The 24,160-nt window shown below is 54.8% G+C and overlaps 1 protein-coding gene across 50 annotated transcripts in view; it reads right to left on the bottom strand.

The window, feature by feature from the left end:
* The window catches only part of SCRIB (scribble planar cell polarity protein), a 210,447-nt gene that overhangs the window by 91,935 nt on the left and 94,352 nt on the right, over positions 1-24,160 (bottom strand). For all 50 annotated transcript variants that reach the window (XM_024112161.3, XM_008175709.4, XM_024112168.3 and 47 more), the window contains 7 exons: positions 19,965-20,279; positions 18,977-19,057; positions 13,390-13,647; positions 13,013-13,123; positions 12,068-12,244; positions 11,248-11,364; positions 10,223-10,411 (listed from right to left, as the gene is read on the bottom strand). In XM_024112161.3, coding sequence (XP_023967929.1) covers positions 10,223-10,411; positions 11,248-11,364; positions 12,068-12,244; positions 13,013-13,123; positions 13,390-13,647; positions 18,977-19,057; positions 19,965-20,279 — 1,248 coding nt within the window. The remainder of the gene's footprint in view (positions 1-10,222; positions 10,412-11,247; positions 11,365-12,067; positions 12,245-13,012; positions 13,124-13,389; positions 13,648-18,976; positions 19,058-19,964; positions 20,280-24,160) is intronic.

The raw sequence follows: 24,160 nt of genomic DNA, 5'->3' as shown, positions 1-24,160 counted from the left end.
CCCCGCCTGTCCCCCGGGTACTCAGAGCACAGAGATGATCTCGCCCCACAGACCACAGTCATGTACCTCTTAAGACCCTCCCCATCCCCTAGGGCGCCCAGACCACAGAGACCAGCTCACCCATGTGCACAAGGGCACTCCGAATATGGAGACAAACATCACAACTCCAGGTGTCACACACGGACATTTTGGGCTCTGACTTGCCCAGGCACCCACAGCGGGCGGGCGCCCAGAGGGATTCTGAGCAACCTTGGCCCCTCACAAAGCAGGAGGATGTCAGATGGGAGGCCTGACACAGCCAGGCCCAAATAGGTATGTCACCCATAGCCTACCATCTTCTCAAGATTTCACAGAGGAGGGTCATGTGTGACCTCCGCCAAAAGCTAAGAACTAGCTGACTGTCATGGTTATTTTGAGATCTTTGTATGGGAAACAATTGTAGAGCTATGTCACATGTCGAGCTGGGGAGTCAATAGGCAGACTGCAGGCCAAATCTGGACTGCCAGCCGCTTTTGAATGGACCCCGAAATCTTTTTATTTACTTATTGTTATCAATATTGGGTTTTTTTCAATTTCCTCTGGAGTCTGGACCTTGACTATATCTTGACCAAGAAATTTGGACCTTGACAAAACATAATTGACTACCTGTGCTGTAAAGTATTACGTTTCAGATCTGTTGGGAATGAAATCTATCACTTGAAGCAGGTGAGACCCTTGGCCCCTCATGGCAGTGGTAGGAGGCTCTGACTGACCCTGGCCTCTCATGGGGTGAGAGGAGGGGGCTCTGACTGGCCCTGGCCCTTCGTTAAGCAGGGGGAAGAGGCTCTGATTAGTCCTGACCCCTCGTGGCAGGGGAGGGGACTCTGGCGAGCTTGGGGGAGAGGGGCTCTGACCGTCCCTGGCCCCTCATGGCGGGGGGAACACACCCAGAGACAGCTCCTCAGCTGTCAGCAGTGACAACGGAACTGAGTGACAGGGGAGCAGCAACACTGTTGCACCAGCAGTTGGGCCGTACCACTCAGCTGGCAGCGTTGGAATGTTCCACCTGTTGACGTTGGGCAGGGGAAGGGGGAGTCCTCCTAAACTCTCTAGCAGTGTGATTTGCAGCCCATCTGGCACTGTGTGTCTGCTGTGGCGATGTCTGTCTAGGCCCTGCACGCCCAGAGGTCTGTGATGGGGATGTGTGTACTAGGGAGAGTCAGGCGTGGGGGAGCAAGAGCCATTCAGTAACTCTGCAGGGTGCAGGCCCATGGCTGTGTAAGGATGACTGTGAGTGACTCACTGCAGACCTCCCCTGCACCTGCCAAGGGCATTGTGCCACCTGGGCAGCGCTGGGAGAATGTGCACTCTGCGGCCAGATTTCCTCACACAGCACGTTTGCCCGTTCTGCCCATGAAGTTACCTGCCCTGACTTATACCTTCCATCTTCGTCACTGATAGCTTTCCCCCCGGACTGCTGAGGAGTGAAACACCAAGCTGGGCACTGACTTCTTGCAGGTCTCTGTCCTGTGCAGGTATATTTTGATTACTCTTCCAACAGTTATGCCGTGCCACGTGATTTCAGTATTGGGACAGGATGGCGGCAATAGAAATGGTTACTTCCTGTAACTGTGGTTCTTCAAGATGTGATGCAGACATGTATTTCCACTTAGGTGTGTGCACACCCAGTGCTGGAGCTGGAGAAGTTTGCTTGCGTCTCATGGCCGTAGCCCCTCCCCTAACCATATGAGGCAGTGGCCTGACCCTCCTCAGTTCCTTTGCATCAAACACCAAAATGAGACTCTGATGCAGAGGGGCCGGAGGGGAGCCGGAGGTGACGCGCAAGTAGTACACCCCCAGGAGGTGGAGCTCGGAGTCTAGGTAAGCAAGAATCGCAGGACCATCCTATCAAAGCTTGTATCTGCCCTGGATGATGCAGTGATGGCATAATGGTTCATGAATGTAGGTATGGATGACCACGTAGCAGCCCTGCAAATATCCAATACGGAAAAGTCACTGCGGAAAGCTATGGACATTGCTTCTGCTCTTGTTGAATGAGCTCACACCCACTGAGGAGGCGTAGCCAAAGCTATTTCATATGCCGTCTTGATGCAGGATGTCTTCTGTTTTGAGATTGTCTGTGAAGAAACTGCCTGACCTTTCATGTGATCTGCATATGACACAAACAGGCAAAGTGAAGCACAAAACGGTTTAGTCCTGTCCAGATAGAAGGCTAGATGTGGCCTGACATCTAATGGATGGAGACACTGCTCCTCCAGAGATGGACGTGGTTCAGGGAAGAACACCGGTAAATATACCGCCTGGTTCAAATGAAAGTGAGAAACCACTTTAAACAACAATTTTGGGTGTGGTCGTAAAGTCACTTTGTCTCTGGAGAACTGTGTATTCACCGCTGGGGAACTCAAGATGGGTTCACATCAGAGCCTGCAACTCACAGACTCTTCTTGTGGATGTTATCTGTACCAGGAATGCAATTTTTGACACAAAAGTGGAAAGGAACAAGATATGGGCTTGAACAGAGGTCCCATCAAAGCTGCTCCACCCGTGTTAAAGTCTCACAGAGGAACTGACTCTCGGATCAGAAGATGTAGACAAAGGAGCCCTTTTAAGAATCTTGTTATCATGGCATTGGAGAAGACTGATCTTCCCTGAACCGGGGGATGAAAGCCAAATATACTTTCAATGAACTAAGTGCAAGCCCCAACGACTGAAGAAGCAGCAGGTACTCTCAGATGTCCTGCATAAAAGTCAGTGTCAGTTGAATTCCGCAGGCTAAAGACCACACTGAAAACTGCTTCCATTTCGCTGAATAGGCCATGCTGGTAGTGGGCTTTCTATTGTTGAGCAGGACTGCCTGGACAGCCACCGAACACTGCTCTTCCTCCTCATTCAGCCATGCAGCAGCCACGCCAGAAGATGCAGGGAGCTGAGCACGGGCCGCAAGGTACAGCGTGATTCTGAGTGAGTAGGTTGGGATGGGGAGGAAGTGGTATTGGAGGCTGAATAGATAGTGTGAAAAGGCCGAGAACCAGCACTGCCTCAGCCACGCTGGGGCAATGAGAATGAGCTTGGCCCAATCTGCCTTCAGCTGAGGATTACTTCTGGGATGATTGGGATTGGGGGAAAAGCGTACAAGAGAGCCGACTGCCAGTTGAGGTGGAAAGCGTCAGACAGCAAGCCTGGAGTGAGGCCCCCTCGATAGCAGAACAGACGACATTTCCTGTTGTCCCTTGTAGCAAATAGGTCGATTGTCAGGATGCCCCAAGCTGCAAAGATAAGCCAGAGGAGACTTGTCTTCAGGGACAACTTGTGACTCAAGGAAAAATTCCTGCTGCGATGATTCTGGATTGTGGGCAAGTGAACAGCTCTCAGAGTAATGTTCTCCTCAAGGCAGAATTCCCATAATCTGCCTCTCGGCAGAGTAGCCTCGAGTGCACTACTCCTTGATTGTTCACATAATACTGACAATACAACCGCAATGTATTATGTGAACCACTAGGCCTCTGATATGGTCCCAAAAAGTATGACATGCATTGTAGAGGGCATGAAATGCCATTCTTTTTAGGTGACAAATCTGAGGAACTGTCCCAGATTGAGGTGTCATTAGAGGAGGTTTTGGAATAAATTGATAAACTAAACAGTAATAAGTCACCAGGACCAGATGGGATTCACCCAAGAGTTCTGAAGGAACTCAAATGTGAAATTGCAGAACTACTAACTGTAGTCTGTAACCTATCATTTAAATCAGTTTCTGTACCAAGTGACTGGAGGATAGCTAATGTGACACCAATTTTTAAAAAGGGCTCCAGAGGTGATCCCAGCAATTACAGGCCAGTAAATTTGATTTTCCTGGGCAAACTGGTTGAAACTATCGTAAAGAACAAAATTGTCAGACACATTGATGAATATAATTTGTTGGGGAAGTATCAACTCAGTTTTTTGTAAAGGGAAATCATGCCTCACCAATCTACTAGAATTCTTTAAGGGGATTAACAAGCATGTGGACAAGATGGATCCAGTGGATATAGTGTACTTAGATTTTCAGAAAGCCTTTGACAAGGTCCCTCATCAAAGGCTCTAAAGCAAAGTAAGCTGTCATGGGATAAGAAGGAAAGTCCTCTCATGGATTGGTAACTGGTTAAAAGATAGGAAACGAAGGGTAGGAATAAATGGTCAGTTTTCAGAATGGAGAGAGGTATATAATGGTGTCCCCCAGAGGTCTGTACTGGGCCCAGTCCTATTCAACATATTCATAAATGATCTGGAAAAAGGGATAAACAGTGAGGTGGCAAAATTTGCATGATACAAAACTACTCAAGATAGATAAGTCCCAGGCAGACTGCGAAGAGCTACAAAAGGATCTCTCAAAACTAGGTGACTAGGCAACAAAATGGCAGATGAAATTCAATGTTGATAAATGCAAAGTAATGCACATTGGAAAACATAATCCCAAGTCTACGTACAAAATGATGGGTCTAAATTAGCTGTTATCACTCAAGAAAGAGATCTTGGAGTCATTGTGGATAGTTCTCTGAAAACATCCACTCCATGTGCAGCGGCAGTCAAAAAAGCAAACAGAATGTTGGGAATCATTAAGAAAGGGATAGATAATAAGACAGAAAATATCATATTGCCTCTATATAAATCCATGGTATGCCCACATCTTGAATACTGCGTGCAGATGTGGTCACCCCATCTCAAAAAAGATATATTGGAATTGGAAAAGGTTCAGAAAAGGGCAACAAAAATGATTAGGGGTATGAAACGGTTGCCATATGAGGAGAGATTAATAAGACTGGGACTTTTCAACTTGGAAAAGAGACGACTAAGGTAGGAAGTAGCCCAGGGAAACCAGACTTCAGTTGGGTGGTATTGTGGTTTAACAGCCAGTCAGCGTGTTGTGGGAGGATCCCCGCTGACCCAGAGGCGGGACATCCTGCCATTGTTAGGACCCTGGGCTGGGATGTAGTGGAGTCTGGTGGGCCTGCATCCCCCTACCTGACACCTCACCCTTGGGGTGGCAGCCTCCCCACCATAGGCCACGAAGCCTGCGTTTGTCTGTCGCCCGCCAGAGCCAGGACCACAGCCTGCTTGTTAGCTCTCCCCTGCCTAAGGGTTGGAGCCCCTAGACTGCTTTATTGTGCTGCCCGATTACAGGCCTGAGCCTAAAGACTGCTCATTAGCTCAGCCCTGCCTGAGGGCTAAAGCCAATAGACTGCCTGAGGGCCTATTGACTGTTTGGGGTTCCACCCTGTTATGAAAGCGAAGACACTAACGCCTATTCTGCTAATTCCCCTGACATTAGGCTGCGATCCCAGCAATGTAGTGAGGCAGTGTGGCCTCCCTCCAAACCAGACGGGGTAGGGACGACTGCGACACCACTACAGGCCCCAATGAACTCAATTTTCTGAGTGGGAGCCAACATTGACTTTGCAGTGTTTAGCATGAGACCAAGACAGTCAAGCAAGTGCAGTGTGATGCCAACATGAGCAAGAAGTTCCTCTCTGGATCTGCCCTTCAGTAACCAGTCATCCATATGCAGGACCGTGTGAATTCCTTTCTTCCTGAGATATGCCATGACAACAGCCATGCATTTGGTAAAAACCCAGGGGGCAGAAGAAAGGCTGAATGGGAGCCCTTTGTACTGAAAATGGCGCTCCGCCGCGACACATTGAAGGAACTGTCTGTGGTGAAAGCGGGCATCCTGAATGACCAGAGCAGAAAACCAGTCACTCTGAGACAACGCAGCAAGGACAGTCGATAGAGTGACCACGCGGAATCTCATGCACCCGATATATTTGCTGAGGCCACAAAGGTTGAGCATGGGTCTTACCCCTCCTGTGGCGTGGGCACAAGAAAGTACTGGCAGTAGAAGCCATGACCCTGGTGTTCTGGCGGAAGCTTCTCCGCCGCTCCCAAAGCCAGCAGAGAGCAGACTTGCTCAAAGAGCAGTATCTCATGAGGGGAGTCCCTGAAGAGAGACAGGGTGGGAGGGTGGGGAGGAGCTGTGGAGAGTGATGTCATAGCCTGATTTGATGGTGCTTAGGAATCAGCTGTTGGTGGTGATCGAGCCTCAAGCATTGTGAAAGCAGTCAGCCTGTCCCCAAAGAGGGGAACTAGGGAGAGAGGAGCCATGATTGGAACAGTGCTCTGGACCAAGGAGTCAAAATGGGCGATTGGAGGGCACCAGGAGAGGGCATGAGGACTGGCCAAACCCCAAGCCTGACTGCTTCATCCTGTGGGATCTCTGCCCCTTTTTGGGGTAGCCCCGTTGTCTCGGAAGAGGGGAGAGCTGGCCAAACAGGTGCTGCGGACAATACTGCTGCAGGTGTTGCTCTTGAATACCATAGTGGGGCACCTGCACCACTGACGTATACACTCCAAGGACTGCAGGATAGCCCTGGAGTCCTGAAGGAGTGCAGCCTCTCAACTGTCTTGTCTGAGAACAGCACTGGGCTGAAGGGCAAATCCTCAATGGCTTGCTGGATAGTGGGGCCAATACCTGAATTCTGCAGCCAGGAAGCCCTCCTCATTGTGACCGTGTAGGCCATCACCCTGGCCAAGGTGTCCACAACGTCTGGGATGGACTGCAAGGATGCCTTAACCACCAAGCATCCTTGGGTGACAAATGCCCGAAATTACTCTCGCAAGGCCTCAGGCAGCTGGTCTGTGAATTTCGACACAGATGTCCAGTTCATAAAATCATACTTGGACAGCAAGTCTTGCTAATTAGCATCTGTAAGGTAGATGAGGTATAAATCTTCCTGCCCAGGACGTCCGATCATTTAGAGTCCCTATCCTTGGGGATGGACGTAACCCAGCCCTGCCGGGCTCTGTTCACCGTGGTTACAACCAGAGAATTTGGGGCTGAATGGGAGTAAAAACCCTCAAATCCCTGCACAGGAAGGAAGTAGTGCTTTTCCATGCACTTAGCCACAGGTGGTACTGAAGCCAGTATGCTTCGGAGGGCCTTACCAGGTCCAAGGAGCACAACATTAATAGGGAGGGCGACTCTCCCAGGGGCAGACAGCTGCAGGATATCCACTAATTTGTGGGTGTCCTGCAAGAACTCCTCTTGGATACCTAGGGAAGCAGCAAAGCCTTGCAAAAGAACTTGGTACACTTTGAAACCCCATGGTACTGAAGGGGAGGAAAAGCCCGGCAGCATGGGAATCATTCAGAAACAAAGACGAGGCCATCAACTTGAGCCGGAGCAAGATCCTTTTCCAGGGCTGACGGGCCGAGACAGGGTGACTCTGTAGGCTCTGCAGAGAGAAGGCAAGTGTGGTAAGAAAGAACTGAGGGGCGTAGGGATGGCACCACCTCATATAGTCAGGGGAGGGGACATGGCCATGAGGCGTCCTGGAGAGCAAAACTGTCTGGCTGCGGTGCGCTGGGTGTGCCCACACCTGAGTGGAATGCACGGCTGCGTTACTCGAAGAAGCCGCCTCTCTTGTGCTCTGTCAGAGAGGGTTACCTTAAGCATAAATGCTGGGGTGGTTTTGAGGACCACCTCATCCCAATGGAAAGTGCGGTTCTGAGGCTCCGTGGGTAAAACTCCTTTTTCCAGCCTCAGACCTTGACCATGAAAAAATACAGCAGTGCTCACTTTAGCAGCTGGAACATAGCTCTTGTCTGTGCCTGGGAAACACAGTTCAGGCTCCAGGTAGCGATCACATGGCTGAAAGGGGGCTTTATCAATGATGCTATCCTCAGAATCTCATCATGTGTCAGTGGCTAGCAACTGGCTGAGGCCTTTTGCAGATAATCTCACTTATACTAGCCACAAGGAAGGATGGCCTAATGGCTAAGGCCTTGTGTTGGGAAGCAGAAACCCTGGGTTCAATCTCCAGGTCTGCCACACTTTGCATGAGCTTGAGCAGGTCACTCCCCGCATTTCATGTCTCAGCTCTCCATCTCTAAGGGTATCAGGATAGATTTGTGAGATGCAGATCTACTATGGCAATGGAGCCAATCAAAGTGCCTAGATAGAGGGAAATGTGCTTTTCCAAGGTCCATGGATAAGCTGTTTTGTAGTAACTGCTGAATGTGCTTGCAGGACATGTAGAACTGATTGATTTCTTCCTGGAAAGCAGAAGCATGTCAGAGACAGGATTCTAGGAACCTCAGTTCCAGCGGGCTGAGGTTTGGGTGGCTACTGGCATGTATATCAGAAGATCTCTGACTTAGGCAGCATTCCTTGGGATATAGTCTGCGTCGGGATTGGGTCAAACACTCACAGACTCAGTGGCCAGTGAGGGCAGCCATTGTTAGCATGCTCTGTTCTGCATCTTCTCCATTGTCCTGGCCAGACATGGTCTGGGAGAGAGACCAACAGCAGCTCTGGGAACATGTCTGGGACAGTTCTTATTGCTGATTCCAGATGGTGCTGCCTGGCCAAAAGCTTTTGTCTCTTACTGTTTGACAAACACATGGAGGGTTGAAACTGTAAGGCACCGCTTCCCTGGTGCTAACCCTAGCTTTGCTGAGCCATCTCGACACCAAGTTCACCCTCCCCTGATACACCAGACCCAAATTGATTGCAAGCAGGGCAATGATCTAGCTTCCTGGCGCGGTGCTGGTGTCTTTGTGGCCCTGTCTGCTCACGTATGCCATTGCCATGGAATTGTCAGTGCAGCTCCCCCCTCTCCTCCATCCCAATCAATTCATGCCCCTTTTTCACTCTTGGCCCATTCCCCATTGCCTGTGTCACTCAGTCACTTGGGAGGAATGGTCCCATCTGTGGAGACCAGTGCAGGTTGTTACAACTGTTCTGACTCCAAGATTAGGTGAGAAGTGATGATTCATAAATCTGCCTCTCCACCGGGCTCCCTCCATCTGCTTTCAGCCCGTCTCATATCTCCTCCTGGATATCTCAACAGGCGCTCCCGATCTTCCCTCCCAGATCTTCCCTCTCCACACCCACTGTCACTGTGCAGTGCCACCAGCCTCCCTGACATTCAGGCCTCCAAAGTGGGGGTAGCTTTGGTTCTGCCCTCTCTCTAGCTCCCCATGGTCAGGCCAAGATCAAATCTTTCCTTTTTGTCCATCTCTGAGATCCAACCTTCTCTTCATGAAGCTAATACTCCCATCTTCATCACTGCAGCCTCCTTCACATCCACCACCCCTCTCCGGTCCTTACAAAACTTGGCTGCTAAGATCATCATCTTTGCCTGTTGCTCTGACCACCTCACCCCCTTGATGAAACCCTCCCCTGGCTCCCATATATCACCTTCACCACTGTCCCTCCATACTTGTCTACTCTTGTCTTGACTCATATTGTCCCTGACTCCTCAACTTCACCAACAATGCAGTTCCCAGCTTCTCTCACAGACCTGGACCTTCATTCATGCTGCCTGTGGGCACAAAACACCTTCCCCAAACTGGTGTGTAAGGTCCCTACCCTGTCCTGCTTCAAATCCCCCCTAGCCCTGCCTGTTTTGCACCACCTCAGGAGAAATGGGCTAAGATGGGTTAAGGGTTGCTGCTGCAGAGCAGGGCTTTCTGCTCTCCGTGCCTGTCTGGAAGGTGGGATTTCAAAAATTCGACAATAAAGTGTAGAAACACAAGAATCATAGACTATCAGGGTTGGAAGGGACCTCAGGAGGTCATCTAGTCCAACCCCCTGTTCAAAGCAGGATCAATCCCAAACGAAATCATCCCAGCCAGGGCTTTGTCAAGCCTGACCTTAAAAACCTCTAAGGAAGGAGATTCCACCACCTCCCTAGATAACCCATTCCAGTGCTTCACCACCCACCTAGTGAAAAAGTTTTTCCTAATATCCAACCTAAACCTCCCCAACTGCAACTTGAGACCATTACTCCTTGTTCTGTCATCTGCTACCACTGAGAACAGTGTAGATCCATCCTCTTTGGAACCCCCTTTCAGGTAGTTGAAAGCAGCTATCAAATCCCCCCTCATTCTTCTCTTCTGCAGACTAAACAATCCCAGTTCCCTCAGCCTCTCCTCAAAAGTCATGTGCTCCAGATCCCTGATCATTTTTGTTGCTCACTTCAGGCAACATTCCTCACACATCACCCCAGACACCTTATCTCTGCCCTCTGGGGGTGCCAATGTCAAGCCTCACTGCACTGTAGGTGTCAGCCCGGGGTGGGGTTTCACTTTGTCGCAGTTGCGAGGGTCACTACATACATACATGAAGACAGTGTTTTTATGGAGCTCCTCCTGGCGCTGGCCTTACCCCCCCCCCCCAGGCTCTCACCTCAATGGCAGCCGCGGCCTTGGGGTCAAAGCCATCACACACAAGCACAAGGAGCTTGTCCCCCACACTGCGTAGGATCTGCACTGCCTCTGTGTGCGTCATTCCCAGCAGGCTCTGGTGATTCACCTCCAGGATCCGCAGCCCCACCTTCAGCCGGCCGTCCCTGGCAGCAGCCCCAGAGGAGCTCACCTGGAAGGGACAAGAGGGCTGAGAATGGGGAAGGGGAGAAGAAGAATGCGCAGAGAGTCGGGGGAGGGAAGGGAGTGGAAGAGAGGACACTGCATGCAGGCAGGAGGGAAAGCAGGTGCCCATGGGTTTATGCAGGGGGGAAGGGAAGGAGAATGAGCACAAGAGAGAGATGTCGGGATTGGGAAAGGAGAGCACTTATGCAATTCCTTGGGGAGAGTGGGAAAGGGGAGTGATTGCATGCCATTCCTGGGGCGGGGAGTGGGCAGGGAGAGGGATCACATGTGATTTCTCTGAGAGCACATACACGCCTGACTCCTCAGTATGGCGGGGGGAGGGGCTTGTGTGTGACAGCACAACGACAGGCATAGGGGGAGTGCCTGCCCATGATGCCGGGAAGAGCGCCTGCCCACAACTCCTCAGCGCACAGGGGGTGGGGAGCACTCACCCATAACTCCTTGGCATGGTGGGGAAAGTGTGTGAAAAGAAGACGACTCACACGCCATTTCTCATGGCGGGAGCAGGAAAATCCTTGCACAATTCCTCGGGGGGCCGGGGAAGAGCACTCACACGCCATCCCTCAGAGCAGGGAGAGCGACTGGTAAGGAAAGCGAATGAGCACCCGGACATTCCATGGGAGGTGGAGGCTTGGGGGGAACGTAAGCACACTGTGTGGGGTCTAGCGGGAAGGAACCTGCATGCATGTTTACATGGGGAGAAGTGGGATCAAACAGGGAGACCACATGGGAACTAGGAGGGCGGCTGATTTCCCACAGGAACTCCTTTCTGCGTCCTGTCTAGCAGTCCCTGCTCTGTGGAGGGCACCCTGAGTCTGTTACCTTGGAGATGAAGATGCCCTCATCGGTGGGGTCAAAGGGGTTCCCAGCGTGGCCTTTCGCTCCCCCCCGAATGCTGATGCCCAGCTTTTCTCCAGGAGCCTTCTCAATGCAGATTTCCTGTGGACACAAAAAGGTCTCTGTCTCCAATTTGATTTAGTTTGGGCTGAAAATGTGGCTGACAGACGCTGATCGGGGGTCGGAGGGGGGGATTGTTGGTCCTGGTAGCAGACCATACACAGAATAGCCAGGAAAGGGCCAGCTCTCTGGTTTCCACCTTCTTTGGCCTGATGGGTTTGTTATGGTTCTCCTTTCCTGTATTCCTCTCCCAGTTCTGGGTCTAAGAGGGCTGAACCCCATCCAGCCTCCAGCCATAGTGACTGTTGGGTGTAACAATGAACTCTTGCCAGTCTCAGGCTGGGTACCTGCCTGCTCATCTGAGACTGGCTCCTGCCACCAGGAGAGAGGGGAAACTTCATCCGGCTGTAGAACTGCACCTCTGATCCAGCCTTCCATCTAAGCTCAGATGGAGCAGGGACTGCCTGCCTGAGGACAGAGCCCCCTGGGGAGCAAGGGCACAGCCCCACTCAAACCGTCTCCCCCCAGGAGCAGGGCCATTTAATACTAGTAAAGACCTGAATACAAGGGAGCTCTGCTCCTGCTCCGGTTTCCCCACCTCCACTTACTGCATTTCCTAATGGGGAGTTCCAAGGGCAGTATCCGTGAATTTTCCTACATGCGCTTTTGTCAGTAGAGTTGCCAGGATGTACCCAGACCAGGGCTGCTGCTCCCACTTGGGTTCCTCTCTCCTCTCAGAACCTACCTGCATGCCAGGTGGCGGAGGATCTCGTCTCACCAACATGCTCAGCTCCTGCGTACTGGACAGCAGGGCGTTCACAGCCTCCTGGTGGGTAGCATGGCGCAGGTCAATAGTATTGACCTCCAGGATCCTGTCCCCTACTCGCAGGCCACTGCGGGATGCCAGCCCATGCGGAATGACCTGCAGAGAGCCACTGGTCTTAAGGCTGGAAAGGGACTCTGGTGGGAGCAGATATCCACCTCCTAGCAGAGCTGCTGATGTAGCTATACACACCCTCAGCAGACCCTACCCAGCAGGGAGATGAATGGCAGAGCTTCCCTAGGAAACCCCAATGGACTCCTCCCACTGCCCCCCTGAACTGCCAACCCCCCTGTGATACCCTCCCCACACACTCCTCCCACTGCCCCCCCAGCTGCCAACCCTCGATACGCTCTCCACAGACTCCTCCCACTGCCCCCTCAGCTGCCAACCTCCCTGTGACACCCTCCCCACAGACTCCTCCCACTGCCCCCCCTCAGCTGCCACTCTGTGACACCCTCCCCAGACTCCTCCCACTGCCCCCCTGAGCTGCCAAACACCCTGTGACACCCTCCCCACAGACTCCTCCCACTGCCCCCCTGAGCTGCCAAACACCCTGTGACACCCTCCCCACAGACTCCTCCCACTGCCCCCTGAATTGCCAAACTCCCCCTTGTGATACCCTCCCCACAGACTCCTCCCACTGCCCAGCTGATCCAAGTCATGGAGAAGCAGCTCAGGGAAACAAAAGTTTCCACATGCAAACTCTCATGCCTCAAAGCAAGACGGTTCCACCCACTACCTTCTCCTCCACCCCTCAGCTTCCTTGAGTCATTTCCAACCTCCAGTCTCCATGTTCTAGAGACTCCATCCCCAATGGCCACATTCCCTCAGACATGCCCAGACTGGGCTGCCCACATGGGTCCCTACCTTTGAGATAAAGACACCTGGTTCATGAATCCCAAACGGGTGGCTCGAATGGTCACTGCCTCCAACAATGCTGAGCCCCAGGGGCCCCCCAGCTTTGACCAGACAGATCTCCTGCAGGGAACAAAGAGCATACAGCCAGGGAGAGGGCAAGGAGTACCAAGCAGCAACTGTGCCTAGAAATCTCCCCCCAGACACAGAGACCCTGCTTGGGAATGAGCGTCAAAGAGGCTCCCGCAACATATGGGAGACCCAGCCACTTCCCAACAGCCCGACCACATGGTGGCCAGTCCTTTGAGGGACAGCTCGGAACCCCAATCCTGCCCTATTAACAGAGCACCAGGCCAATCAAAGCCCCAAATCCCAACAGCCAACCTTACCTCAATTGGGTACTGGTCCTCCAGGGCTTTGGGCAGATGGTTCCTTTGCAGCAGAGGCGTCTCCTCGGGCGGGCTCTCTCCATGGCTGGGAGGTGGTGGTGGGGAGTGCGTGCGCACTCGCTGCACCACTGGTGAGTCTCCCTCGCTGAGCTGCTGTGCACCCTCTCTCTCTACCAGCAGCGCGATGGTGGGGGAGGATGCGGTAAGCAGCGCTACTGCCTGATCATGCCTGGCTTCTGTCATGTCTACCCCATTGATCTAGAACAACCCGCAAACCCAGTGTCAGCACATCACCCCAGTACACCCTGCCCTGCCAGGCACCTTGCTGAGCGTCACATGGGACCCCATCCCACTGGGAGATCTGCCCAGCACCCTGTCCTGAGCCAAACCACCATGTGCCTCACCAACACTGCCCTTCCCTATATGGCGGAGCCCTGAGTAGCTGCCGATACCCCACTTGTCCATAATCCCTCTTCTAGCCAGCCATCTAGCTGCCCATCAATGCCCCTCCCACCACCTTACATGGCAGAGCCCAGAGTAGCGGCCAGTGCCTCAGCAATGTATCAGGGGAGCACAGCAGCTAAGCACCAAGGCCCAGTTTCCTGGAGTCCCATCACACAAGCGAGCCATCCCCACAACTCTGCTCCTGTTTAATAAGTACCCAGGAAACTGCGCCTCACCCTGCACTGGCTCTGCACAGACTCCCACACCCCAACTCTCCTGCAAGATCACAAATGCCAGGTCCAAGGGGCCACACTACAGGAATGAGGGACAGGAAGATCCCAGCGTGGGAAGAGGCTAGAGAGACGCTTCCTGGCAGGAAGGAAGGAAAATTATTGCTCAAGCAATAAACTCTTCAGTTATTATTCTTGTGGACACAATAGTTCTGAAGCACTTCCTGGTCCTGCCATTCCCCCAGGGCAGAGCCCAAACATGCCAGGCCACCCTGGGTGTAGTAATGAGCCTCTGCCTCTCACAGCGAGCAGAGTGGGAGATGAGTTGGTCCTCATGGGATGCCTCATTTCCCACCCTTCAGGATAGCTCATGGTGGCCCTTCATCACCACTGGGTACAGCCCTCCTAGGTGTAATAAACCCATGTTTCCTCCAATCTGTCAGAGCAAACCTGCCAAGGGACCCTGGGGAACCAAAAGGGCTACAACTTTGCTCTGAAATGAGCCAGAGCCTTGTAATGCCCTGGACAAGCAGGGTCTGTGCTCCAAAGGGCTGGCTGGAAATGTTACTGGGCCTGAAGCATCCTTCCAGCAGGCCTCAGTGGGATATGTGGATCCCGGTGACACTGCCCACAACCAGCCTCATCCTCACCAGACCTGGCACTACCCACTCCAGAGAGCAAACTTCACACCCCACCTGAGCCACAGGAGCTTGTACCAAAGAAGCCTGAGGTGAGGCACCTCCTGACATCCCTGGCTCCCATCTTCATTACCTACCCCATCACCTCCTCCCCGGAGCCATTTTCCAGCCTAATCAAGAGGAATTCTGGAAGTGCAGGGCTCTCCTTCTGACCACACCACAGACATGGATGGGAGGGACTCTCCCTCTGCCCTCACAGCGAGCAGTCCAGGAGGGCCCTCTCGGTGCAGACTCTTCTGATCACACTGAGTACCAGGGATGGGGAGAGAGCCCACCCCAAACACATACAAAGCAAGAGGCTCGGGGGGGAGTGGGGGGGGGGGGAGAATAAACCCAGCCACTAGCTCCCGGGGGTCACCATCTGCACCGGACACACCTGCGGCAGCTGCACAGGCTCCCTGGACTGAGGTCTGGCTTTGCGAACTACCCTTGGCCTGCTGAGCACTGTTCTTCATCCTGGACCCAGGCTGCAGCCCAGGGTGCTGTGCTCACGCGCAGAGCAAGTTTTCCTCTGTAACCTCAGCCCAGTCCTGACATGGCCAGACAGAGCAGAGCCGGTAAGAGCAGGCGAGGCTGCCCAATGCCCAGGGAAAGGGAGAGCTACGAGCTGCTCTCTGTGCAAGCAGCTCCCTACGTGGTGCCATGCCACAGGGAGGCTATGGCCCCTGCTATAGCTCCCAGTGACCGGAGCCCAATCTCCATCTCTGTGTAAGCACAGAGCTGCCACTGCCCTCTCACTTCCGTCTCGTTCGCTACCATCTGCTCCATCCCCGATTCCATTGCTGCCAACTGACTGCCCTCTGCCTCCCCCAAAATCCCGGGCCCCCTCTCTGCCCGAGGCCCTGCCCTGTGTCCCCAGTCCAGTACCTTCCCCTCCTGGGCTCCCTGCCCTCCATCCTCAATCCTGTACCTCCTCAGTCCCCCCCACCCCAACTCCCTACCCTGTGTCCCCAATCCTGTACCACCCACTACAACCTGGGGTCCCTGCCCTCTGTTCCCACTCCTATATGCCTTCTGCCCTTCATTCTATCTCCTCTGGCCTGTCCCCTCCAGCTTCAAGAGAGTTCTGGTTACTTTCTAACACACACAGCCATTGATCAGGGATATAATTCACAACGAAGGAGAAAGACTGGTCAGAACAGGGGTGAGGACTGGAGAGTTAGTAGCCAACCACAGGCATGTTTTGGGGGTGTTAAGTTTGGAAAAAGACCTTGATTTGGGTCCCTCAATCCACATGCTCAAAGCCCCCCTAGCAGAGGGCAGGCCTCCCGCAGAAGAAGGGTGCAGAGGAGGTTTTGAGGACAGGGATGAGAGTAGGAAGCTGCGCTGTATTTCTTTTCTCAGGAAAATATAGGCCCCTTAGGACTGGTGGGCGCTAAGGCCTAAGAACTGATACCCCCAGCTGGCACCATGGGCACTGGGTGCTTGCTCTTTCTCACAGAGCCGTGTACTGGCATCTGCCTGCCTGCAGCACTCAGAGGCAGCCTGCCTGTCTCCTGCCCGCAGCATGCCAAGGTCTGCCTGACTGCCTCATTCAGACCCTGGAGGTGGTCACAAACTCACACTTGTGCATTCCAGGACTGTCACCTACTGAAAACCTGCCCAGTAAGGACAGGCAGGTGCTGCCCAGATGAAATCTTTGTAAGAAACAGATTAATATGCAGTCTCTCGCTAGCCAAGGTGCTGCGTTTTGACCTGGATTCTCATATTTTGGAGGCTGAGAGCAAGTCATCAAACCTTCAAGGAAGAACTAGAAACATCCACTCAAACAGTCACAGCAGTCCCACAGGGCCAATCTAGGCGAACCACGGGGCACTGGCTCCTGGGCATTCTGCACAGGCTCCAATTCACAGAGCTCCACAGAACAGTCAGGAAGTAGGAACGCCATGGGTCTACAGACACTTAGCAGGTGGGGATGGAATTCCAGCCCACAGGGCCATTGGATGTTCCCGTGGGGAGATGCCATCCTAGCAGCAACATAGCCACCCTGCACTGCAGGAGGGTAAAAGGCAGTGGCAGTATTTAGAATCATAGAATATCAGGGTTGGAAGGGACCTCAGGAGGTCATCTAGTCCAACCCCCTGCTCAAAGCAGGACCAATCCCCAGACTGATTTTTGCCCCAGATGGCTCCCTCAAGGATAGAGCTAATAACCCTAGGTTTAGCAGGCCAATGCTCGAACCACTGAGCTATCCATCCCCCCAAACAGCTGCTGGAGAGGCCATGGCCTGCAAAAGCCATTGCTAAAATGCAGAGAGATCTGTGCAACGCCCGGACCAGGAAAGCAGCAGTCAGGCTGGAGGAGGAAAGGATCTCTATGGACTGATACTGCACTCATCCCCATGGTCCCAAGTGCTAGACTCTGACGCTCAGCACTGCAGTCTCTTGTTACTGTGCATACTCAAGCATGGGCAATAGGCTCACGCGAGCAGGAATGGGCCAGTGGAGGAAGAGGAGGCTACTTTTTCTATACAAGCAATGACACCACATGCATCATGTCACCAAGAACAGTGGCTCTCAACCTTTCCAGACTACTGTAACCCTTTCAGGAGTCTAATTTGTCTTGCATACCCCACGTTTCACCTCACTTAAAATCTACTTGCTTACAGAATCAAACATAAATATACAGAAGTGTAGTCTATAGAGCAGTATAAACAAGTCATTGTCTGTATGAAATTTGAGTTTGGTACTGACTTCGCTAGTGCTTTTTATGTCACCTGTTGTAAAACTAGGCAAATATCTAGATGAGCTGATGTACCCCCTTGAAGACCTCTGCATACCTGCAGGCGTACACATTTCCCTGGTTGAGAACCACTGACCAAGATGATAGATGACAGCAAGGCCTATGTATGCACTGAAACCAAATACCCTTCCTACAAGCCCTGATCCATGCAGAGAAGGGTCTGAGGGGGCAGCCTACCCACACTGCTGACACTGAGGAATGCTGAAATGGCCTCATCTTCCCACCCTGAGAAGACAGACTGCAGTCTGACAAACAGCTCGAGAGTCTTGCTGACCCCAATGCAGGGGGTGCCACCTGGTACCATGTGGCTACAGCTACACACTCCTCACAGCATGGCATGCAGAGACACCCCACAGGGCTCTAGCTAATCTAGGCAGCTCCCAGGGATCAGCTGCTGTCCAGGCCATGGCTCAATTTTGGAAGGCCTAGAAGAAGAGGAGCAGGGAGGGAGGGACGGAGGGAGGAACAGAGGGAGAGATGCTGGGCCACCCGAGCCCCATGTGAGGAAAAATGGTGCCAGGTCCAGCCCAGTGCTCCAAAGGGTTTTCATGAGAAAGGGAAAACAGCGCAACCCCAGGCCCAGGGATAGAGCAGACAGAAGCCAGCACTGACAAGGCTGTATCAGTGCTTACCCGCACCAGCTCTGCGGTAACTCTTGCTCTTACCGCAGCAGCCGGAGTAGAAACCCACCACCAGCACCAGGATGCAGGAGCTTCCATTCACCCAGAGGCAGCATGCGAGCTCGGGGAAAGGGGGCGGGAAGGAGCGCAAGTGACACAGATTAGCAGAGAGGTACAAGGTTAGAGGCAGAGGTGGGATCCGTGTCACTGGCACAAGCAGCAGCGGGAACTGGGGACCAAAGCTTCAAATCAAAGACCAGGAAAAAGGGTTGCACCAAGTCCCCCTGGGCCCCACGCTCGGCTTGACAACCCTCCCCTCTCCGTCTACAGCCTACACTGACCCTGGAGGGAACAACTGCCACCAATGCTGGCGAGAGTCCCTGGTCCCCGGGGCAGCACACACAGAGTCCTAAGGGGAAGACGTGTCCAACCCCATGTAGTGCTGCTTCACAGAGCCCAATGGGGGATCAGACCCCACCTACCCAGTAAAGCATCAGTGGGCCGCAACTCCCCAGTGCAGCCAGCGCTGCTGGAGGGACTCACCAAGGTATTGTGGTTCAAACATTCACTGTGTAAGGGTGGGCACCAGCCTTACCACGAGCCAGGCAAAGCTGGTGACAGGCTGGGACAGCAGGAGCAGGAGCTGCTGCTCTCCCTTGGGCCCTGGGAGCTGGGAAAGGAGCCCAGAGGTCAAGCAACAAGGAGACAGACCCCTGGAGGAGGGGCCGAGGAGGGACAGTGGGATCTACTTTCCTAACTCCTATGAACAGAAACAGTAAACAACAGGCTTCTGGCGAGACTCACCAGCACTGCGCCTCCCTCCCATGGCTGCCCCAAGGCCCCACGCACTCACCGAGATGACCCGGTCTCCAACGTGCAGCGTCCCGTCCCGATGGGCTGCACCACCCTCTGCGATCCGCGAGATAAAGATCCCCTGAAATAGAGCCACGGGGGTCAGAGCAGCCCCGACCCCATCACCGGAGCGCCTCCACATCCAGACTCCTTCCCAGCAGCTGGCAGAGCCCCCTTCCCACTGGGACCAAAGCCCCCTGCCCCTCTATCACACCACACCACTCCCTCACTCCCCATCCCCCTTCTGACCCTCACCACTCCACACCTCGCCCTCGGACTCCTCAGTCCCCCAAACCCTGCGTGGAGCCTCTGGCTCCAGGAAAGCCTGACTCAGCGGGAGCTCAGAATACACAAGCCGAGAGGAGAGGGAGCCAGGACTGAATGTCACTGGCAACCCCTGCCAGCCCCACCCCCACCCCTGCTCGCCTGAGCTCCTCTGCTTTGCACAGAGCTAACGACACCTCCATAGGAGTGCAGGGAAACGCCACCTGTCCCCTGGCCTGCAGAGATCTGGGGCTGAGCTCCCCTCCCGCCGTGCCCACCTGCCCTGCGACATGGGGGCTGAGCTCCCCTCCCCCGGGGGCTCAGGGAGACCCCCCGCCCCCAGCTGCCCTGCACACAGATGGGGCAGAGCTCCCCTCCCCCAGGGGTTCAGGGAGACCCTCCTCCCCCCGCTGCCCTGCACACAGATGGGGCAGAGCTCCCCTCCCCCAGGGGTTCAGGGAGACACTCCTCCCCTCGCCCCCAGCTGCCCTGCACACAGATGGGGCAGAGCTCCCCTCCCCCGGGGGCTCAGGGAGACCCCCACCTGCCCTGCACACAGACGGGGCAGAGCTCCCCACCCCCGGGGGCTCAGGGAGACCCCCCTCCCCCCGCCCGCCTGCCCTGCACACAGACGGGGCAGAGCTCCCCACCCCTGGGGGCTCAGGGAGACCCCAGCCTGCAGAGACATCAGGCAGTGCTCTTCCGAAGCCCCCCTGCTGGCTCACCGTGTCACCTGCCCTGTAGGGCGTGGAGCCCTTGCCCCCGGCAATGCTGAAGCCCAGCCCCTTCTCATTGCGCATGAGGCAGGTGGAGAATCTGTCTGTGGGCGGCGCCCCCTCAGGCCGCTCTGGAAAGCACAGGCCACCCCGTGGCTCTCGTGGGCTGTAATCATCCTCGGGCCGCAGCGGTGTAACCGTGATGGCATTCTCGGGCTCCACCATCCGCTCCCGAAGCACCGTCATGGAGACGGAGCTGCCTGAGCCACGCAGCGCCTCCACTGCCACGTGGTGCTCCGCACAGTGCAGGCCCACTCCGTTCACCTGGGCAGGGGCAGGGACAGGGGTCAAGGTGGGAGACTGGCCCATGGGGAGTCCCCAACACCCCCCAAAACTCACAAGGAGCCCCCACACACATCGACCCCTCAGTGACCCCCCCAACCCCACAGGGAGACCCCCACACACACACCCCGACCCCATAGGGAGCCCCCCTACACACACCGACCCCACAGGGAACACCCCCCCCACACACAGGGAGCCCCCCTACACACACACACACAAACGCCGACCCCATAGGGAGTTCCCCTACACACACACACACACACACACACACATCAACCCCACAGGGAATCGCCACACACACCAACCCCGCAGGGAACGTCCCCCACTGACCCCATAGAGAGCCCCCCTACACACACCAACCCCACAGGGAGCCCGCCTACACACACACCGACCACACACAGAATCTCTCACACACATCAACCCCGCAGGGAACACCCTCCCCCCCCCCCCCCCCACCCAACCAGGGCTGACTCTAGGTTTTTTGCTGCCCCAAGCAAAACAATTTTTGGCTGCCCCCCACCCCAGCTCTGGGCTCTCCCACTCCCCCCACCCCCAACTGCACTCTCCTGCTGCCCCAGCCCTGGGTCACTGGTAACTCGCTCCCAGGGCGGGTCATTCAGCAGGAATTTTGGATGTGCACAGAACACAGACAGGATTGGTTCCCATATGGTTACAGAACTGCAGTAAAGTGGAACAGTTTTCAGCTTGTGTGACTAGAGGATATCTGGATGCATATTATAAGACTGTCCTACATAAATGAGGAAAAGTTGAGGTGCCTTTATTATTCTTTTGTTCCATTCTTTGTTTCTATGGGGAATGCACTATCACTGTCTTCCTTTTAAACAAATAAAACTTAAAAAAAAAAAAAAAAAAAAAAGCAATGGCTGTTGAAAATAGCAATTTCAGTCCTAATAACCACTGGGAAGCATTTCTTGCTCAATTTATTCTACTTTTTCTACAGCAGGTTACAGTGGATCAGTATATTTGATTTGAGGGGAATGAAGTAACAGCTGCCCAAATTGATCTTGAGCACTCCTGAATTTTGAGGGTGTTCAAATCTGGAAGGCAGGTGCTGGATTCCCTTTCTGAATATTAGCTATATCTGGAAAGGAAAAGTCAATTTCTGCTTCCATAGCTCAGAAATGGAAATCCTCCTAAGTGCCTGGTACTGTATCTAAAGCTGCCCAGGTCCAGAGCCTCCCCTCCCTTACTTTTCATTTTAAATTCTAGTGGGATCCACATACCTCCCTTGCTAGGCTTCAGATAGAGAGGTGCACCATCTATTTAGTCCCCCCAGTTCTTCTTTGGGGGAGAGCCCAGGGCTGGGCTGGGAGGAGGTGGGGGGGGGGAAGAGTCCAGGGCTGGGGCTGCAGGGGATGTGGGTGGGGGCCAGAGCTGGGGCGGCAGGAGGTGTGTGTGTGGGGGGGAAGAGCCCAGGACTGGGGCAGCAGGGGGTGCGGGTGGGGGCCAGAGCTGGGGCGGCAGGGGGTGTGTGTGGGGGGGAAGAGCCCAGGACTGGGGCAGCAGGGGGTGGGGAAGAGCCCAGGGCTGGGGCAACAGGGGGTGCGGGTGGGGGCCAGAGCTGGGGCGGCAGGGGGTGTGTGTGGGGGGGAAGAGCCCAGGACTGGGGCAGCAGGGGGTGGGGAAGAGCCCAGGGCTGGGGCAGCAGGAGGGTGCAGGTAGGGGCCAGAGCTGGGGCAGCAGGGGGTGTGGGCCGGGGAGAGTCCAGGGCTGGGGCAATACAAGGGTGCAGGGGGTAGGGAGGGAAACTTAGAGCTGGCTCTGTTCCTACCATTCACAGCAAGCTGCAGATTTCAGTTCCATACTCCTTCCCCCTCCCTTTCCTGTTAATTGCAGCCAAGGGAATGCTGGGAAATGTAGTTCTTTCCCTGCTCCAGGGCTGGCTCTATAGGCAGGGAGCTAACCAAGGAACTACAGCTCCCAGGGACCCCTGTTGGTTCTCAGCTCCCATGCTGGATTCTTGCGCCCCTTGCAAATCTGCCGCCTCAAGCAACTGCTTGCTTTGCTGGTGCCTAGAGCCGGCCCTGCCCCCCACCGACCCCATAGAGAGCCCCCCCACACATACACCGACCCCACAGGGAGCCCCCCACACACCCCAACCCCGCAGGGAACGCCCCCCACTGACCCCATAGAGAGCCCCCCTACACACACCAACTCCACAGGGAGCCGCCCACACACACACTGCCCCACATGGAGCCCCCCACACACAGATTGACCCACAGGGAGCCCCCCACACACACACACCAACCCCGCAGGGAACGCCCCCCACTGACCCCATAGAGAGCCCCCCTACACACACCGACCCCACAGGGAGCCCCCCACAGACACCGAATCTCTCACACACACCAACCCCACAGGGAACCCCACATACACACTGACCCCAGAGGGAACCCCCACACATACACCTCAACCCCACAGGGAGCGCCCCCACACACTCCAACTCCCCTAGGAAGCTCCCCCGAGAGAGCCGCCCCACACACACTCTGCACCATCCCCTCTCCCTCCCACGGTGCATGGCACAGCTTGTTGCCATTCACTGGAGAGCATGCCAGGCTGCCAACCCCAAAGCTGAGCCCCAGAAGGAGACACCTGTGTCCTCTCACCACCTCCCGCCTCTCTCACACACCCAGCATGTCACTCTGCGGGTCACAGATCTTGCTATCCTCCCTTCAGGGAGTGGCCACTGAATTCTAGTGCAACGCACAGCTTCCTCCTCCCGTCTCCCTGACTTCAGAGAGATGGCCCCTATTGCGTTGGGGGATTCGGGAACAGCTGTAGGGGAAGAGTGGCTAGTCCGGTGCGGGGGACACTAGTTGGTCTGGGGAGAAGGGAGGGAGCTGGAGCGTCTTCCTGTTGCTGCTGCTGCTTCATTTCACATCAAAATGCTCTTTGGCCTAGGGAAAGGGGCCCTGGGCTGGCAGCCAGGCGAGAGCAAGTCTCACATCTTCCACTGACGGACCTTAATACATCTCTTCCCACCACAGCCTACCCTTGTGCACAGGCACGTATCGTTCCCCACCTTTCAGAGCGCAACTAAGGGGCTGAGCTGGGAGCAGAACCCAGGTTTCTGATAGGGCAGATCCAAGTCCCACCTGCCTTTCAGAAAGAATATGCTAATCCTATGGGCTTGTATAGCCGGGGTGAACACCCGCCCCAGCCCTGAAGGGGTGGGAAAAGCCCTGCCGAGGGCTGGGGCTGTGGCTGTGGAAAGGGGCAAACCCCGGCTGATTGGCGAAGTGGCTGCAGCTGGGGCCATGCCCCAACCGGAGCCACTCAGCCTGATAAGAAGGCCAGGGCAGCCAGAAGCTGAGGAGTCTCCCTCTGACAGGAGAGGGGCTGGCCTGGCCTGGCTTGGCTGCAGGGATGCACACCTGGGGACCTAGAGTGAGGCAGGGCTGGGAAGCCCTAGGTCAGCAAGTCCCCAGGCTGCAGGGCCTGGTCCTAGGCCCATATAGGTATTGGGGTTGCAGAGGGGCAACCTGAGGGTGGGTAAAGGCAACCAGTCCAAACCCCTTGTTGCCTGTGATGATTGGCTGATAGACTGCACTCTGCCCCAGGGCGCGGGGGCTAGATGGTGACTGGCAGTAGCCATAACTGAGTGGGATAGGGGGTGGGGGTTCCCCTGGGTGGGGAGACCCAGAGAGAGAGTGGGGTACTGCCAGGGGGGCAGTACCCAAGCCAAGGGTGGGACATGGGGGGCCAATGATAGGTGGGACACCTGGCCTGCAGAGGGTGCTCCAGATGCTGGGTGAGATAATTCCTGAGACGACCAGCAGGAGGCGCTGCAGGGGTGAGTCTATGCCAGATTACAAGTGGTGGAGGATGTGGGCAGGAACGGCCCA

The sequence above is a fragment of the Chrysemys picta genome, chromosome 2, assembly GCF_011386835.1.
Source record: "Chrysemys picta bellii isolate R12L10 chromosome 2, ASM1138683v2, whole genome shotgun sequence".
Lineage (NCBI taxonomy): Eukaryota > Metazoa > Chordata > Testudines > Emydidae > Chrysemys > Chrysemys picta.
Note: the sequence above shows the minus strand (reverse complement) of the source record. Positions and strands in the feature narration are given on the sequence as shown.